General features: G+C 43.4%; 1 protein-coding gene across 1 annotated transcript in view; it reads right to left on the bottom strand.

The window, feature by feature from the left end:
- Positions 1-4,218: 4,218 nt before the first annotated feature.
- Positions 4,219-18,510, bottom strand: part of raver2 (ribonucleoprotein, PTB-binding 2) — a 66,337-nt gene continuing 52,045 nt past the window's right edge. The window contains exons 7-16 of the mRNA XM_086225077.1: positions 16,877-16,959; positions 16,699-16,797; positions 15,869-15,980; positions 13,936-14,282; positions 12,769-12,877; positions 11,456-11,637; positions 10,507-10,617; positions 10,074-10,175; positions 7,723-7,941; positions 4,219-6,132 (exon numbers count right to left, since the gene is read on the bottom strand). Of these exons, the coding sequence (XP_086081203.1) occupies positions 5,992-6,132; positions 7,723-7,941; positions 10,074-10,175; positions 10,507-10,617; positions 11,456-11,637; positions 12,769-12,877; positions 13,936-14,282; positions 15,869-15,980; positions 16,699-16,797; positions 16,877-16,959 (1,505 nt within the window). The 3' untranslated portion in view covers positions 4,219-5,991. The remainder of the gene's footprint in view (positions 6,133-7,722; positions 7,942-10,073; positions 10,176-10,506; positions 10,618-11,455; positions 11,638-12,768; positions 12,878-13,935; positions 14,283-15,868; positions 15,981-16,698; positions 16,798-16,876; positions 16,960-18,510) is intronic.

Raw genomic sequence — 18,510 nt, 5'->3', positions numbered from 1 at the left:
CAAGAAGCCCTAAAAGTAAAGAAAGGAATCCAGGATTTCTGAGTTTGTAAGTGGTGATTAGGAATTAACGGATGTCTCTGACGTCAACGCTGCGGTCGGAATGTCCTCCTTTAAAAGGACAACCAGGAGCAAACTTGATCAAACTCACTGTCATTGGCAACTCTGCCGAGGGTACAAGAGGACTGAAATTTCATCACATCAACACAATCAGAATTAAGATTTCTACACACTGGACAATTGCTGCTGCTGCAGGCAAACCCAACAATCGACCAGGACGTCTCCACCTGTATGTTTGTGTCAAGGTCAGGGGTCTCACGTGTTTGGATCCCAGAATTCAACTACGCCGAGACACCAAGCACCATTTGATGTGTAGAAAGTACAGCAGATCAACGAAGAGCCTGACAAGACGGACACTAGCACCTCCAGGTCCAATCCCAATGTTTGTTCTCTTATTTTTATTTGAACGCCAACAAATGTGTGTGAAAGCCTACCAGCAGCGGGCCCTGCTCAGGAACTGTGACACACACACACAAACACGCCTTTTACTGTGTTTCTGTAGGAAAGAAACACAGTAAAGGCTTTAGAGGACGTGAGACAACGCAGGGAAAGAAAAAAAAAGCTGACTTGACTGTTGGAATACCACTAAAATAATTCAGGCATGACTGGCTTCAGTAGCTGAATCCTCCGTGGCAGCCTAGAATCAGACAGGCGAGCAAGCAGGACGGACACACGGACACGGACACACACACACACACACAACCAGACAGCTTTCTGCAGTCTGCTGTCTCAGCTGTTCACACACACAGAGGCCCATCTACACTCATCACACACAGACATGCACTCCTGTCTTGTCTTTAGGAGAATGAGCAGGTGAGAGTGAAAGTCAGTCCACACACACACACACACACACACACACACACACACACATATATATATATATATTACACTTGTTGGGAAGTAAAGCTGAGCCGTGGCCTCAAGCCCGACCAGAAGGACCCGCCGGCATGAAACGTGTCATTCAGAGAAAACCGGGCAGGGTGGAAGTGTGGTGTGCATGAAATCGAGTCAAAGAAGCGCCGGCGAAGGAAGAAGGCAGGACGCCATAAACAAAGAGACGCAGACAGAGAGCAAGATGTCACGAGAAAGATGTGACCACGACATGGAGAGGGAGGGAAAAAAAAAAAAATCAAGTCTGGAGCAGAAAAACTGAGTACTTTGCCAGCCCTCGCTTTCAAGTAGTAGTATGTTGTTCTGGCAGGTCAGCTGGGTAATCAGCTGAAGTACTCTAGACAGCTTGGAGACGCGATTAAAATGGAGGTGGATTTGGAAAGGGTTCTTCATTGGAGAACCCAGTTATCAATTCAATTTCAAATTTGCTGCAAATGAACTCGATCATGTCCGCCCATCCGGGACTTCCTGTCACCACCAGTCGAGTGTTGCTTTGCTTCCATAGCAAGTGGACCTCTGTGCAAATAAGATAAAACTGAGACTGAGCTGACAGGAAGTCCTGCAAACCAGGCCAGGACGGGACTTCCTACATGTTAAAAATGGCAGATTCTTGGCTTTCATTTATTGGGGGGGGGGTTATAAACATCAGGATTATAGGAAGATCGTGCAGTAATGAATCTGAAACAAAGTGCAAAACTCACTAAAGAAAGCAAATCTCTCAAGACAAAGTTGTTGAACTTGTGAATCCCAAACAGAAATAATAGAAAAAAAGTATTTACCAATCTTGAATTTCAACTGCAGAACTTCAGTCCCCTCTGGCTGTACTCACTGACCTCCCACTCGTTCTTCCAATTCTACTGCGCAGACAAGCACCGAGCAGAGACACAAATTCAAATGAGTCCAAATACGTCCCACATACAAACATGTCCACTGACCTACCAGACCCCTGTCTTCTTCCAACAAGGAAGAACTTCAGCAATTACTAAGGCTGCCTTTTATTCCGGGGGAATCCTTCCTGTGAGCGCCGAGGTTTAACAGAGGCTTCCGGAACTCCTCTGAGGTTTTTCCACCGTCCTCTTTGATGTTGGAGCCTCTCTGATGTTTCGTGAAGCTCTGAACAAACCAGTCGCTGCTGGTGAATGTAAAACGCATCACTGCTGGTGGGGTTACGGCACAGGATCGTCCCAGCAGAGGGCGGATTTACTCTCCGGACCATGAGGGAGAGTCATCCGGCGTTCTCCTGCTCCATGTGACCCGGGGTTCGGCCAAGCCTTGATTGTTATATTTACTATACAGCGTTTGTACACATTTTTTACCAGTACATTTCAAACATTTTCTGGCTTTAATCATTTTTCAACAACTTCTCAAGGTCTGGTTATTGCTATTTTCTCCAAAAAAAAAAAAAAAAAAAATTCCAATGAGGTTTTCTTTGACCTGCATTTGAATATAAAAAAAAAAAAAATCTGCATTCCAGATTCCAGCAAGAAAAGAAAACTCAAGGTAAAATTGAAGATTTATCTTTTTGGATAATTTCCAATAAACCTTAAGTTCCCTCTCAAACATTAAAAATAAAACAAGCATAATAATAAGAGGAGGAGTGAAGCCAGCCACAGCTGCTGATAAAGGAGGGAACAAAGCGTCTGTGTCTACAGAGAGACGCAGCCTTTCCACGCCAAACAGATATTATTCACCAGTGAATGCGTGAGGAGGGCTGGAATTTGGTCATTATTTCCCCACTGAAATGTTCATGGATGCATGCGTGTTAAATCTTTCATAATTTACTGAATTAGACTTTGAGTCGGAAAGCAAGCGACAAAGCACTGCAGGGAGGAAGTGCTGAAGGCCAAACAGGAAGTTGGAAGTCCCTCGAGCAAACGCGAACGGGATTTCTTAGATGGGTTACTGGATTGTTGCAGATAATAAACCGATGATCATCGACCGCTGACCGCGCAACCGAGTGCGAGGTTCTTTCCTCCTCCTGTCAGGCCACTGCCTTTTACAAGACACGCACGTGCCTGGACAGTCAAGAATCACAAGTCGCGGTATTTACTGAAGTATTCTATGTCTTTCAGAGTTTATTTCAGGTATAAAGGGTAAGTCTACTGCAAATGAACTCAGTCATTATCTTCTCGCCATCGTGTCAGTGGAAGGTCAGGGGAACTTCTTCAGGTTACAAAGTTCCGTGCGAGTTTCCAAGGAAAACACGTCATGGTGATCTCCCAAGTCACTGAGGTGGAAGGTCACACTTGGGTGACATCAGATGAGCAGCACCCTTTTAGAGTTTTATCACAGTTTGTTTTGTTCTTTTTTTTGTAAAGTTTGAAAACTGCTCTCCATTCACTTTGGTTGTTTGGGAAATCACTGCGACACCCTTACCCGTGAAACGCCAGCAGAATTTTACGGAACTTCTTTGGGCGTGAGGGCGAACCGCTGATGACCGAGTGGTCGTTGTTGGGTGAACCACCCCTTCAATCTGACTTTGGCCTGGGGCGACTGGATTACCTCAGCCCAGCTCTCAGGACTCATTCCTGGAACACGAGCGGATGAAGATCGGACAGCGCGAGACAAAAGGGATAATGGAAATCCTGAAGGGGTGTGTGTGCGTGTGCGTGTGTGTGCGCGTGCTCCTAGTACAGCCATCTGATCTTCACACACTCCCGCTACTCAACTCCTCCATCGGTGTGTGTCGGCGCACGAGAAACTCCTACCAGATAAATGGACTAAACTGATGCGTACACATTATCTGATCTCACCTGCTATTGGTTTTCACAGTGTGCTAGCTTTGTTGCCATGGCGATGCCAGTCATATTCTGCTCAGTGATACACAAGCAGATAAGTTATGAGCAGAAGATACATTAAAAGAGAAAAGAAGACGCTTTTACCAAGACATGTATGATTAATTATGTAGGATTATAGAAAGTTGAGTGAATGACTTAATACTAGGAAAGAAAAATACATTCTACTTTCTACAGTAGTAAGAACCTCAGTTATTGCCAGGATGTTCGACACAAGGGTTGTTCCCTCTACAAACCTGAAGTCCAAACATGATTCTCAACATGAATTCTGGGACATTCAGCGTTATTCAGTTCACCGCCTGTGCACGAGAGTCAGTAATTACCAAGAGGATTGGAATAACAACTCAAAACATCATATACAAATTGCTTTTTGTTTTCACAAAGACTACAGTCATATTATTTTTGCCAAAAGCAGTCAAAGAAATAAACTGCAAAAATTAAAACATTAATAAGTTTCTCTCCCCCCCCCCCCCCACTGCGCCTCAAAAACTTAAAATGAAGGCGCAGAAAGTCATGCATGATGGCACCAAAGGTTGTACAGAATGGAGTTGCGCAGCTCCTCCAATACAGGCTGTGTCCCAGTGCCATACTACACACAGTACCGACGCTCTCTGCTGAGTACTGCATACTGTCTTTTTAAGGTTTTTGCAGTATGTGTACATGAAATCAGCATGATTTACCATTTCAAAGTGATGTGAAAGTGTACTTCCACCACAAAGAGGTAACTCAACTGAGACTTGAGTGTGTCACTACTGTTAAATGTTACCAATGTGCAACAAAATGTTTTGTTTTTTCCCAAAATATGGGTAATAATTTTTGTTTTATGGAACATTTATAGTCTTAAGCAGCTCCTCGTTTGTCAAATGTGTTAAGTAAGATAATGCCCAACAGCGGCCCAGGCGAAAATTCATCGTCCCATCAAAGGAAAACCCACTTTTGACTGATTTGTCATTTTTTTCCCCTCCCACACAAGGACACCTTCAAAATATCTGAACAGCGAGAGCGTAGTACGGGACTGGGACACAGTCATCGTCCGGAACTTTCGATTTTAACTGCAGCTAAAAATAGAAGGAAAGCTTCAAGCAGAGACACAAACATTTCTTTAAAAGAAACAACCCTAAATGTAAGTCAATGCAGTTGGATTCAATATCATGAATTGCCTTGAAATATTATATAACAAATATATAGGAGTATAGATTGAGAAAAAAAGAAAAGTACACGTGTTTTCTTTCATTCATATAGTACAACACGCTCACAAGAGCGGGGAAATGTCCTTTATATATGATATTGTCTGTTACGCATGGCTTTATATATTCTGTATTACACTGTGATATATATATGTATGTTTGTATATTTATATATATAAATATATATAAATATACATACACACACACGTGCACACACACACACACACGCGCGCCTTTTGTAGGTGCTTCATAAGAAAGGTCCATTCATTGAGGGAAGCTATTGTAAGTCACCACAATTAAGGGCTTTGATTGGTTTTTTTTAGGCCCTTTTTTTTCCTGATGTGCTCCCAACGTTGGGATTGAAATGGCTGACACTTCCTACATATACAGCATATCAACACACACACACACACACACACACACACACACACACACACACACACACACACACACACATTGTAATTCTCTATGGGCAGGTATAAAAGAGGAACCTGAACGATAAAAGGAAAGAGAAAAGACACTTAAGAGCGGGAATGTCAGTTCTGCTGACAAATCGAAGCGCTAATGTGCAAAACTGGAGAGTCTTTGAAAGGACACGTGGGGTGGGGTGGGGGGGTGGTAGAGGTGGGGGGGGGGGGGGGGGGCTGTGTCCTAAGACAGTTTCAGCAGGCGGACATGTAGCCTGGCTGGAAATATAAAAGCAGCTTATACGTACAGATACATTATATTAGAAAAAAAAATGTACAAGGTAATATTAGTTGAGTACAGTTGACACACAACAGCTATTTAAGTTAAAAGAGTTAATTAAGGCTTAAACAGGACAGAAGCGACACCGTGTTTATGTGTGTAAGTCGTGTGTGTTTACAGAAGGTCAAAGAGCACTATGGCTTGCTTTCACTCCAGCCATTTGCAACAAAAATTCTAGTCATCTCAATACCTACTTCAGGGATGCAAAATGGCAGCCAGAGAAAGGCCACTAGAGGGAGCCGTGACATCCAGACAGCAGACACTCTGTGTGCCTCCCTCCCTAGGCTTTAGGCTGTAAGGTGGTTTGGTTCATACTAGAGCCTCTTCCTTTTGAAGTAGTCAGCGTACTGCCCCCCCAGGCCTTGAGAGTGTTGCCCAATGTAGGCACCGTCTGATGATGTCACTTCCTGGACCGCCAGCTGGGGGTACTCCCTCTTATGGCCTCTTGTCTGGTTCTAAATAGACAGGAGATGGGAAGAATCAGGAACTGTTCAAGTGAGTGCAATTCAACCAGTGTGCTTGTTAAATTTCCATCATTAAATATTTGAATGCGTCTACTTTCCTGATACACACCCGAGCTATCATGTCCACTCAAATAAAACACACAGTGAAGACATTATTGTGGTAACTGAAACTGTCGAGGCATAAGGAGGACATCTAAGTTCAAGATAAGTAAAAAATAGAGAAACATTAATGTTTCTACTCGTGGAATTTGATAACAGCGCAAACATCCTGTCTACGAGTGTGTGTGTGACTGTCTGTGTGTGTTTAAGGCTAACAACCCAAGGATTAAGCTGCATTAGAAAGGGCCACAAAGGCCGTCTGTACCAACAAATGTAAAGCTTTCTAAAGACAGCGCTTAGCTCAGGCATCTGGAAACCGTCTCATCACCCTCCGTCTCTCTGACACGCTTCTTCTCTCCCTTTTACAACAGTGACTGGAGTAAAACTAAGAGCTGCACTCTCATCTTTTGCCTCAGCTCAGAAGAAGCTGCCTTACCAAGCATGCAGTTTTACACTATTTCATTAGAGGAGAGCTGGTGTCCACTAATTAGCACCACCCATTCAGGCATCTTATGCTCTGATTTACAGTCTGCTTCTTCAAAATAACCGTAAATTAGGAATAAAGGCCAGTATTCAAATACAAGCTGCTGCCTAAAAAAGCTCATTAAACATTGCCAGGGTGCCACTGAAGCTCCCGCCAGCAAAATGTACCACCCAGGGCTGATCGGAGTTTATCTACGTAACAGCAACACGGTTTTCATTGACTTATTCCACCACATTTTGCTGTTCTTGAGATGTTTGGCAGTAAAAGTCAGTACTTCCTGAAGGGATTTAACAAGTGAAACTACATGGTGCAAGACAGGGTCCTGTTCTAACACCCGCCAGTGGCAGACGGGCCGAGCTGCTTGGGACAGCAAAGCCACTCGAGAGTGTGTAAGCCTCCGCCAGAGTGAACACACACACATATCCGCAGATGTTGGAGCGTGTGGCGGTCAAGAGACCAACAGGGAAGGGAAATCTGGTAACCGATGATTCTTACATGAAGGAGTGGCTAAATGTTCGCAGTGCAGTGCAAATATCACTTCCTGCGTCCACTAGGCGGTGCTGGGAACCAATTGAAGACATGGCCTCTTCGGGGAGGAGGAGTTCTTGCTTTAGAAGAAGACACTAACAATAAAGTGACCACTACTGACCCATCTCACATACATCAGCACTGTAAGTGCCAAAGAGAAGAGTCTGCACTGATTATCCGTGTCATTGTTCTGTCTACAAACCCACTCTTAAGGGGGTTTTGAAAATATCACTTAATATTTCAAGATGAGCGCTGGCCTCCTCCCTCAGCCCCCAACTGTCAACAGCCAGTGGTGCCCACTAATATCAGCGGAAACACTAAAACAGAGAGATGCAAGATGAAATGTTTGGACTCTGTGAGCGAGCGAGCCTGGTCACTATTTCAAACTAAAATTAACTGGGGAAAATCAAAGTCTTCCTCACCACTTCACTCCAGAAGGCTCTGTATTGGAGGGGACTTTCTTTACTCACATAGTAGTAGGTGTTCCAGTCAGGGGCGGCAGTGTGTGTGTGCGTAACAGGGTTCGGTGTGGCCGCTGCCGGATGTGGCGCCCCGAGGAAGCCTGGCATTAAAGGCAGGGTGCTGTAGGCTGGGAGCACGGCGGCAGCTGGTAGGACAGCCGGGGGAGGAGCCGCACCATTGCTGACAGCATGCAGGGAGACTCCAAGGGGCTTACACACATCCACCTCCTGTATAACACACACACACACACACACACACACACACACACACACACACACACACACACACACACACATAAATGTTACCTTTTCACCCTGAAATTAATGATGCATATCACACAGACTTGCTTTTGTTGCCAAAAGTGAGGAAAATCAACAGTTCCATGTTCCCATTACACACACACACACACACACACACACACACACACACACACACACACACACACAGATGTTAACTAAAAGGACTTTTACTTTAATTTCTGGTGACTTACCCTATCTTATGCTTGTTTAACCTTAACCACCGACTTAAAAAACAGCATTTCTTTAAACTGGCATTTGTTTGAAATTCCACGTCATCCTCTATTACCTGGTCTGAAGCCTGGTTGGTGGGTCTTCTCAACACCCACCCTGACCCTAAACCTCCTTCATGATTTAAAATGAACTGAATCACATTCCATCCATCCATCCATCCATTTTTTACCACTTATCCTGTTAAGGGTTGCAGGGCGGCTGGAGCCTATCCCAGCAGCTTTCAGGCGTGAGGCGGGGTTCACCTTGGACAGGTCACCAGTCCATCGCAGGGCCAACACACAGAGACGGACAACCATTCACACTCACAGTCACACCTACAGTCAGTTTAGAGTATCAATCAGCCTCGTCCCCTCTTGATGTCTTTGGACTGTGGGAGGAAGCTGGAGTACCAGAGAGAACCCACACAGGCACAGGGAGAACATGGAGACTCCACACAGAAAGACTGCTGTGAGGCAACAGTGCTCACCACCATCACGACTTATTCATAACTTTATGCAAACCTATGCTTTCTGCCCTCTAGTGGGAGTAATGAGCAACATCAATGCCTGTGTACACACTCTGGCAGGGAAAAAAGAACATAACCATATAGATCATCTAGGGGGACATCCTAAGGATAAACAGCTAAAAGCTGCTATGAGATAGGATGGCTTATGCCAAGGAGCAATGGATGCTAACATTTTAGCAAGATATCAGCTTCCCTTCCTGTCAGTGACCTCAGTAGACCAGTATCTCAACTTTGCTATGTAACAAGACCATGGATACATCTTCAAGTAAACACACACACACACACACACGCACGCACACGCACACACATACTAGGCTGGCTGGTTAGTGTGTGTGAGTGAAGGTGGCTGGTATCAGCTGCTGGGTGCTGAGTGATAGGGCAGGACAGGGTGTCGCTGTTTGCGAGAGGTCACCCACTCCTAATAAACAGTAAGAAAAACTCAATATCAATAGTTGAGTGCTTCTCTGAAGGCTGTGAACCAGATAGCTTACAGTCTCGGGAGGACAAGCACTGGGCTGAATTTAACATCCTGATTAAGCTTAAAAACTTTACTTTTATTCAGTGGTCCAGCAGGAAATATTTTGTTGACCTGTGTGAACAAATTACCAATGACCACCCTGGAAGTAGCAGCTCACAGAATCATTATTTCAAGCTGTTCAAATATTTTCCTCACATTGCTGAATTTATGAATATTGTGAGCTTCTTGTGTTGCTTCAATGCTACAGTGGATGATTAACAGCAGGAGCCCACGCAGCCCAGGGAAGGTTCTTTACAATAATTATCCAAGAGAGAATCGATATTCATTTTTAAAATTTTCTTTCACTTTAAATTTGAATTAAAACTTTTTTTATTTTAATGCCCAGCAGTAGCTTTGTCAGCAATCCTCTAGCTAGCCATACTTTTCTGCTATTAGCACACACAGAAATACTTAGTCAGGTTGTGGACAGGTAAGTTTCATACTCTTTTATTTAAAACATTAAACCCAATGTTGCATAATGTTTGGGGTATTTTACCTTGCTATTTTTTACCTTGGTATCCTTGTATTAGTAGATTACTGAGTGTATCTGTACATTTTATTTTTAGGACAAATTTTGACCTTGAGAATGATATTTTGGTGGTTTACAGGGTGGGATGTGTTTTGGGTCTGCTGTTAGAATACATCACCCCAGGGATGATGTATTTTGAAGGTCCAACTTAGAAATTAGAGTTGCCATCGGTTCCCCCAACTAAAAGCCAAGGGGATCTTTATATTGGATTTTTGGTGACAATTAAGCCCTGTGGCAAACAAAAGTTTGTGTGTGTGTGTGTGCGTGTGTGTGTGTACCTTGCTGGCGTAGGCCTGGGTGGCTGTTGCAGGCTGGGAGTAGTACTGAGTGACTGCCTGCATGTAGGAACTGTAATCCCCATAGGAAGAAACTGGAGGGGCCTAGAAAACAAGATGTCTGCTGTTACACAGGTAGTCTTTATTATCTTCAGACTTCTTCAGGATTCATAAATATTTATTGTGAAGATGAACCCTGGTTGCTTATTTCGTGCACCCTCCTCAGTCATTCCACTTTCTCTGAGCAGTAACATATTCTGAGCTGCCCTCACAACCAGAGGACCCAAAAAAAAGATGACTTTGATTTGTGTGAGATATAAAGTCGGAGAAATGTGCACCCGTTAGATAAATTTAGAGAACTTTTGGATTAAATAAACTGTAAAATAAAAGCATGTACAGAATTCAAAAGGGAGTTTTTTTGTTTCTTGTGTGTTACCTGTGTGTGCTCCTTGCTGTAGTCTGCAGCTGTGTTCTCTTGTGGAGCAGCGGTGTTGTAGGTGTGAGCCTGTGCTGCTTGATAGTGCTGGTACCACTGCTGCATGGCCTCCTATAACACACACACACACACACACACACACACACACACACACACACACACCAGCAAACATCGATTGAGGAATAACTGGAGCAGACAGACAGATGAATGTTTGCGCAGTAATTTTCTTGTCTTTGTTGATTTCTTCCTCCTTTTCTATTTGTATTTTTTTCTCTTTCTTTGTCATTCATCAGCCATTGTTCCCACCAAAGACTCTCCCTTGTTCTCCTTTGTCTTGTCTCGTCTTTGCAGGCAAATTGGTCTTATTAGTTATCTAATCATGATTCATTTGTTTGGTTGAGTACATTGAAATTAACATTTAAAATGGAGTTTGCATCTCAGTGCAAATGTCAGATGTGCCACGTGCTGCTGGAGGAAAGATAATGACGATGAGAGCAGGGAGAGAGAGACTGCATGAAAAAAAAACAGATGCAGACAAACAGCCAGCAGGGAGGTTTCATGACTTGTTCTGAGTAGAGTGTTAGGAGAGAAGAGGGAAGCAGGGACAGATGGAGACCCACAGCACACTGGCTGCCAATTCCTCTCTCATTCTGTCTGTCTCAATATCCACGCTCATCTCTTCCACCTTCCTGCCTCCCTCTGTTGCACCTCGCTGTATCACTGCTGCAGTCATCAATCCCCTCACAGTATATTCATCCAATGATCATCCACCATTCCTCTCTCTCGCTCTCCTTTTCACACACACACACACACACACACACACACACACACACACACACACACACTCTTTCAGTCCAGTAACATTTAAAAAAGTTGGGTAACAGGAGGCCCCATCCATGTACCATTTTTCTATCCTAAAACCTGTGAAGCACTGTGATTCTTGCAGTACCTGTGTGTATGCCTGATTGTACTGGCTGTAGTCGGTGGAGGTATCAGTGCTGTACGGGGCGGTGGTTGTTGCAGTCGCACTGTGGGAGAAGGATCCGGTTCCCTGGGAGACAACGGGAGCAGCTGAACTGCCGTACATCCCAGAGCCGGGCTGTCCTCCTTGGGCTTTATTCCCCACTGACCCTGAGGAAAGATGCAATAGGATCAACAAAAGTGTGGTTCAAGATACTAAGACAGGCTTGGAAATAGACAGTTCTTCCCTATCATTTCTATTTATAATTCAAATCCTCGGGCATAAAATATGGATGTTCAAATAGTTAGCTTGGGTTCACACAAGATGAGAGGAATTCCAAAGGTGACCCACAATTAGGTAAATGCAACGAGTCAAAATGTATTACAAAAATGTTTCCGACTACTCTGACAACAGCACTCACTCCTCTATAACCCCTTTCCAGTGGAGTCTGAAAGCTATAGGGAGGTGGTAGCGTGACTCAGAAGAGCCTGTTGGTCCTACATGTGCTGCGCCAGCTGCTTTGAGCCCTGCCACCTCCCCATGTCAAAGCGGGTGTCACTGTAACTACGGAAGCAGATAAGTGGTGAGGAAAATAATAAGTGCAGCTCAATGAGCGTGAATTGTGAAAACAGCAATGAGGAAAACCTTTCCTTTCTCCAAGCTTGACGTGCCATCTTGCATCTCTGTTTGCATGGATATCAAAAACGCGTATGAAACAAAACGTTTCAGCAGCAACATCTGTGCAGATATACTGTTTGCTTGTACCCAGTTCTGTTCTATGTAAGTCGACTTATTCTTAGACCAACGCACGGCGCTGAGTGAAGGGAGGATTGTGGGAGCATTGGGTTGTCAGGTGTGACTGTGAGCAATAGCCAATGGTTCACATGGCTCACAGGTCATGTAGGAGGGGACTCTGCAGGGTTTCGCTTAGGCTTCCAGGGAGACGGGACACGCTCTTGTATTATTCAGGGAATATTTGGTATTTGGTGGGCTGAAAAATGCTGGATGTTTCAGTGCAGCAACCCACGGTGGTGAATGGATGCGATCAATTCTTGGCCGTTTCCTCGGTTTTTTAAAGTTTTATAGTCATACAGAAATTGTGCAGGCAGCTGAAGTAATGTCTTTTTAGAAAAAAAAAATCAATAATAATAATAAAAAACACGATGTACCTTAATGCAAATAGAGTGAACCACTTAATTTCTACATGCATAACTGAGATATGGAACCTGAAGAGTAAAACAGGTTAAACAGGTTAAAGGTATAAATATTGGTTTGCCTCCATATGTGAGTGTGTTGAATACCTTGCAGCACCACCCCTGGCATTACACTGGCCAGGTTCAGGTAAGGATTAGAGGGCAGTCTGACCTCTTTTGGGGGATCACCCAACAGAGAACTCTGCCCGCCGCTTACCTGAGGAGAGGAAAAGATCCAGACATCTGCATGGTAACATTCACACCACTGCAGGTTAAAGACATCATTCTAATCTCCTAATTATCAAATTTCAGCTCTTCATCTTAAATGTGGCCTGTGCAGTTACTGACTATGCTGTGAAAATTATTTTAACCTGAACCGCATGACACATGAACCATAACTTGTTTAAAGGTTTTTAAAGTTGCAATGATTTTGATGAGCTAGTGAAGACGAGATGAGGCCGTGGATACCTGAGAGGATTGTGCTCTCTGTTAATTACACTTTCTCTCCATTAAAATACTTGAGAGAAGGCAGCGCAGGGACAGGAGCTAGTTAAGCCATGTATCTCTGTATGCGGGCTTATTGTGGATGATGTTAGCATAGTCGTGCTTGATTTACACCAGACCTACTCTAAGATGTGGGTGAGGTATGCATGGAGCAGCTAGGCAGGCTAGCAGGAGACAGAAGAGTACTCACAGTGTTAGTACATTTGTAAATACGGGTGAAACAGGTGCAGTACTGGAATTTCCCAAAGGAACAGCACCCCAGGCACTGAAGCTGATCATTCATACACTCAATTTGTGTGTGTTTGTGTGTTCTGTATGATGTAGAGAGCTGAAGGGGCTAAATAAGGAATAAATACTCTGGTGACAAGACACTTTTGCAAATGTGTAGAAGTGGAAAGTGTAGAACTGACATTAAAACTCATTTTCAAAATCTTTGAATCTTGTTAAAGTTTTGGGGGTAATTTGAAATGAGTTAGCGTGGTCAGTACTTTATCTAAGTTGTAATTAGTAACATAACACAAGAGGAATGATGCCGCTGCTGCCGGTGCTACAGCAGCTATCTTTTAATTTGGCTCAAGCTTTCACTCCGAAGGAAATGAAGGAGTTACTTGGATTCGTGGAGGAGATGTTACTGAATCTCCATTCGTCCCGAAGGTGATGTCCTTTTATAGATTTACATCAAACATTAACGGGGATATTGTGACTAACAAATGCTACAAAGGGGGTTACATGGTTTAGTGGTGCATACGGTCCTACGCTTGCTGTACTTACCATGTTCGTCATGGGGCAGCCATCGGAGCTGTTGTGCTGGCCTGTTGCTGCATAAACTCCTCCAGGGGGTTTAGGTGGAGGAGGGCCAAGGCCTGAGTTACTTATTCCCAAGGCGTAGCTCTGTCCCTGCAGCTGGGAGCCCATCATGGTACCAGGAGGTGCAGGCTGTCTGTCACAGGGGGTAGAGGAGGAAGAGGAGGAGGAGGAAGAAGCAGCAGGGGTCGAGGAAATAGAATGGAGGCTGTTTTGTTCTCCCCCTCCGGCCCGACCCTGGAGGTACGGAATCACACCTGCTGCTGATACTGTGGCATTGTGAGCAGACACTGGCACAGACTCCTGCCCCAACTCTGTAGGGAGAAGGAAATAAAAGAAATGGAGGAGAGAAGATGAAAAAGACAGCCATAGAATAAAGGAGAAACAAGTCAAGGAAGGGAAACTATAGGAAAGACGTGAAACAGAGCTGAGTGCAAGTAGTACGGGAAATTTCTACAGGATATTAAGACGGGGAGAGATGCCTGATAAATATGAGAAATGACTTTGATTGATGACCGTCAGAGTTTCTGCCTCCTCTGGAAGACGAGTCACTCAGACAGCTGGAAGCAGAGGGCTCCGCCTGGCCTTCTCTGTAGAGCCAGTCCTAATATCTGAGAATGGCTTTCCTGCTCATACATCATCGCTCATGTTTGTTTACAGCCCGACGACTGACATTTCACTCACTCCAGGGCTTAATAAAACCACGCACGTGCACATGTATAGTGCTCATGAAAACAAATTTAAAAATATACACTAAAACATGAAAACACACACACACCGCACACGCTTATTATACAGTAAATCCAGTACTTGTGTGATAAATGGCTTCCCCATTACAATAAAGGAATCAGCTCTAACAAGCCTTAAGCGAACAAACCCAGCAGACACACGCACTGATAAAAGCCTCACATTACAACACAATCAAAGTGACACACACAAATACACACACGGCCTGTGATAATCGACATTTCTATTAAAAAAAAACAACAGCTTCTCCTCAGCTGGAGATATGATGCACTGCAGTTTCCTGGATGTGTTGGATGTGTTTGACCCTGACGACCACGCAGAACACGGAGGGCTATTTACATTTTTGTTTACACGGGTTATCAACACAATCATGCTCTATTATCACATCTTCCTCATCTCATGTGTGCCAAATCTGACACACTTACCATGTAAGGCTGGGTGATATGATCGTATGTGAACATTGGGGTGTATAGTTTTATCAATGCTGATGATACCAGTTCTTATTCATACTGCTACTCTTGATAATTTAATCAACCAACCACTGCCTTTTAGGATATTTTATGATCATATATTCTAAAGTTCTAACTTAAGACTTTTAAGGATACATAGGAACTTTCATATTTTGCCAGCTGATGTACGAGCTTCATCTAATTTGATTTTATGCAAATCTGCTGATCCAGCATTTGTCATGATGACAATTTCTGGTATAGTAAAACATAGGCAACATCTGTGGCCTGTGCTGACGGCATCACATTGCTAATTCAACTTGTGTTCAATTAGTGATCACCGCTGTAATGATGTAATCAACATCGTATGCTTGTCCTTGGAGCCCCCAGTGTCTCTGCTGAGCTGAGGGTAACATGAGGTCGTTAGAGGTGGGACAGGGGAACGTTTTGTTCGTTTACCAGAAAGTCCACGTATCTTTTTAGGGGAAGAAAGATTAAAGTGGAATCGAGACCTAAATACAGATATGATGGGTGATGCTGCACCACTCAGTCAAAAGTCACGAAAGAAAGTAAATAAATTGAATAAATGTAATCGGAACAAAACACTTAATGATTGTTGTTCTGCAGGTATCAATAGTTTATAATCTCTCTCTAGTAATTACATCAAGGTTTTGGACAAGGGCGTATTGATACTGGGGAGTTCTAACCTGAAGGGGAGTCTCCCAGGAGGCCTTTCCCCAGTGGAATGAGACCTGGAGGTCGCAGAGAGAGAGCTTTCTGCATCAGCAGCCTGGATGGGTCTCCAAGCAGGCTGGAGGCCTGAGGAGGAAAGAAAGGATGAGAAAGACAACAAAACAGAGGGAAAATCTTATCAGACCCTCCTTCCCATTTTATGACCAGCAGCTTAGTAGATTTAGTGTAATCCGGCCAACAGACCTGCAGCACCAGAACCATCATCTAATAAGGAAGAGAACAGTCAGTTCTAATCCATACTGGCCTATGGAGTACAACCAAGAAGTCAGAAATAAACTCTGACTGGAAGAGATGTTTAAATGAATGGAATCAATAACGCTAAATGCTCTTTTTTTGGATACAGAACTGTATATTGCATGAATATATTAGAGAAGCCAGACAGAAAAAGATGAGGATATATGCAAAGACAGATATAATTTTATTTACCTGCTTTTGGAATCTCAACAGTTAACATCCAGTTTGAAAGACAACATAAAATATCCCAGAACATCAGCCAACACTTAGCTTTAACTGTAACTTCACCATAAAAGAAAACACTTGAGATGTTTTAAATGAAAAAAAAATGAAAATCAAAAGGAAGCAGGAGAAACCTGAAGGCCCTCCTTTCAACAGAGAATCATCTTTTAGATCACATGATTGAAGGTTGTTGGATTTCACAAGTGCTTAAAATGAATATGTAAGAGCAATTAAGCACGTGCACAACACTATGTTTTACTCTCACCACTAACCCATACAAATACCCCCCTACACACACACACACACACACACACACACATACACTTACGCTGTTGATACGTTTGTCTTTGATGTGTAGAAGCTGTTGCTGGGCGAGCTGCATGTGTAAGAGGTTCTGAAGAACCAGTCCATTACCAAGCATAGCGCTCTGCAAGGGAAAGGAAGACCCCATGTTTTAAAGCTCACATCAACACACACACACACACACAAATTGGTAGGGTTGTGACCTGGTGGGCTTTTCCAAGTGTGAGCAGAGCCGTGGTGAGTGGAGGTCTGAAGAATGGCAGGTTGGTGTGACGGCCGTACTTCCCTAAGACACAAACAATGAGGACAACATTTACAGGTGCATCTAGTTGGATTTTCTATTTTTTGTTTATAAATTTCCACAACATTGTCTCAGCTGGCATTTAGTCATTTTTCGCACCTTTTACACGCACGCACACACACACACACACACACACACACACACACACACACACACACACACGTGTGAGCGCAGAAGTAAACTAATACCAAGATACAATTTCCCCACAACACGAATGCCCTCCCTCGTATAAACATCCACCAGTTTTTCAGACACAGTTCAAAAGATGCATAATCATACCAACAAACAAAGAAAAAATAATCAAGACAAGCAGCATCCGTGCTTTCAGAGTAGCGGGAGTCTCAGGACTTCAACATGTTTCAGTTCCACAGAGTACACACAGTAAAATACATCTATCTAGTAGTACAGCCTCATGTTACGTTTTCCCAAATGAATTTAGAAATATTCATACAGAATCTTGCAGGTCACTTAAATACATTTGTTGGTTCTATTCCTTCCTTCCACACTAAGAATGAAATACAGATTCTGATCATCACGATCGTTTGAATGCTGGTTGGAAAAAATATCAACACAGCAGATAATTTATTATGTATTTTAAATAAAAACGTGCCAACATTTTTCTCTCTTGAAAGTATGGCTATGATTATCAGGTTTCCTCTATTATTCACTCGTGACTCTATTGATGGCAGCCTGACACATTAACAAATACTCTGTATTCCATACATACTCTGTGTCATTGTGTCAAGGACTCAATAAAGTGAAAATTCAGAGAAAGAGTCTATTTATCTGCCTGAGTGCCATTTTTTTCAATGTGTGATGTATATTTACAAAAAGTGCTCCCACGGCTTCACGTCTCACCTTCAGTCCAGAGCCAACATAGGCCTCAACAAACCAAGTACACACCTCCTTTCTTTGGTTTTGTGTGTTCCTGTTACTTCTCGGAATCATGAGACCACATCATAATAAATGCCAGTGTCAATGCTAATAGTAGCTTCCTCCAGAATAGGTAGAGAAAGTTTAACATTTAATCAAGGCCCTAATTTTAGACTTTAATTGTGTGTGCTTTCTTTAAGAGAGCTCCCCCATCTCCCATCCTCTCTCCTTCCTGCTCTCATTTGTTCCACCGATGTCACACGATTTCATTTTAATACCTGATTAGCCATTAATCAAATAATGAAGCCGTCAAGGAGGTGATTGCAGAGGATTGGAGGGCCTAACAGGCATGGATTCTCAGCCAGAGGAACTTTTATTACATCCAAGCACCTCAAAGCAAAGATACCGCTCCAAGATTTCTGGCAGTTAAGAGAACACTGATGTTCCTTCAAGTTCCTCTCCAGACAGAAAAGTTTTTTTCTTTGTACCTTCTTGAATGTTTGAGTTTCACTCTGTGGAAGGAAGCATGCAGAGCGTAACACACCAGAAGGCTGTTTTTGTTCACTGATAAAAGTGAGCATTCCTCTGTGCTCACTGAAAATGTAAATATTGAGGAAGCTGATCATGGACCAATATTGAGCCGCCACATGTCTGATATGGAAA

This window comes from Aulostomus chinensis, chromosome 14 (genome assembly GCF_037954235.1).
Source record: "Aulostomus chinensis isolate RoL2024-O1b breed Wild chromosome 14, RoL_Achi_v1.0, whole genome shotgun sequence".
NCBI classification, from domain to species: domain Eukaryota; kingdom Metazoa; phylum Chordata; class Actinopteri; order Syngnathiformes; family Aulostomidae; genus Aulostomus; species Aulostomus chinensis.
This window is presented reverse-complemented; position numbering and strand designations above follow the sequence as displayed.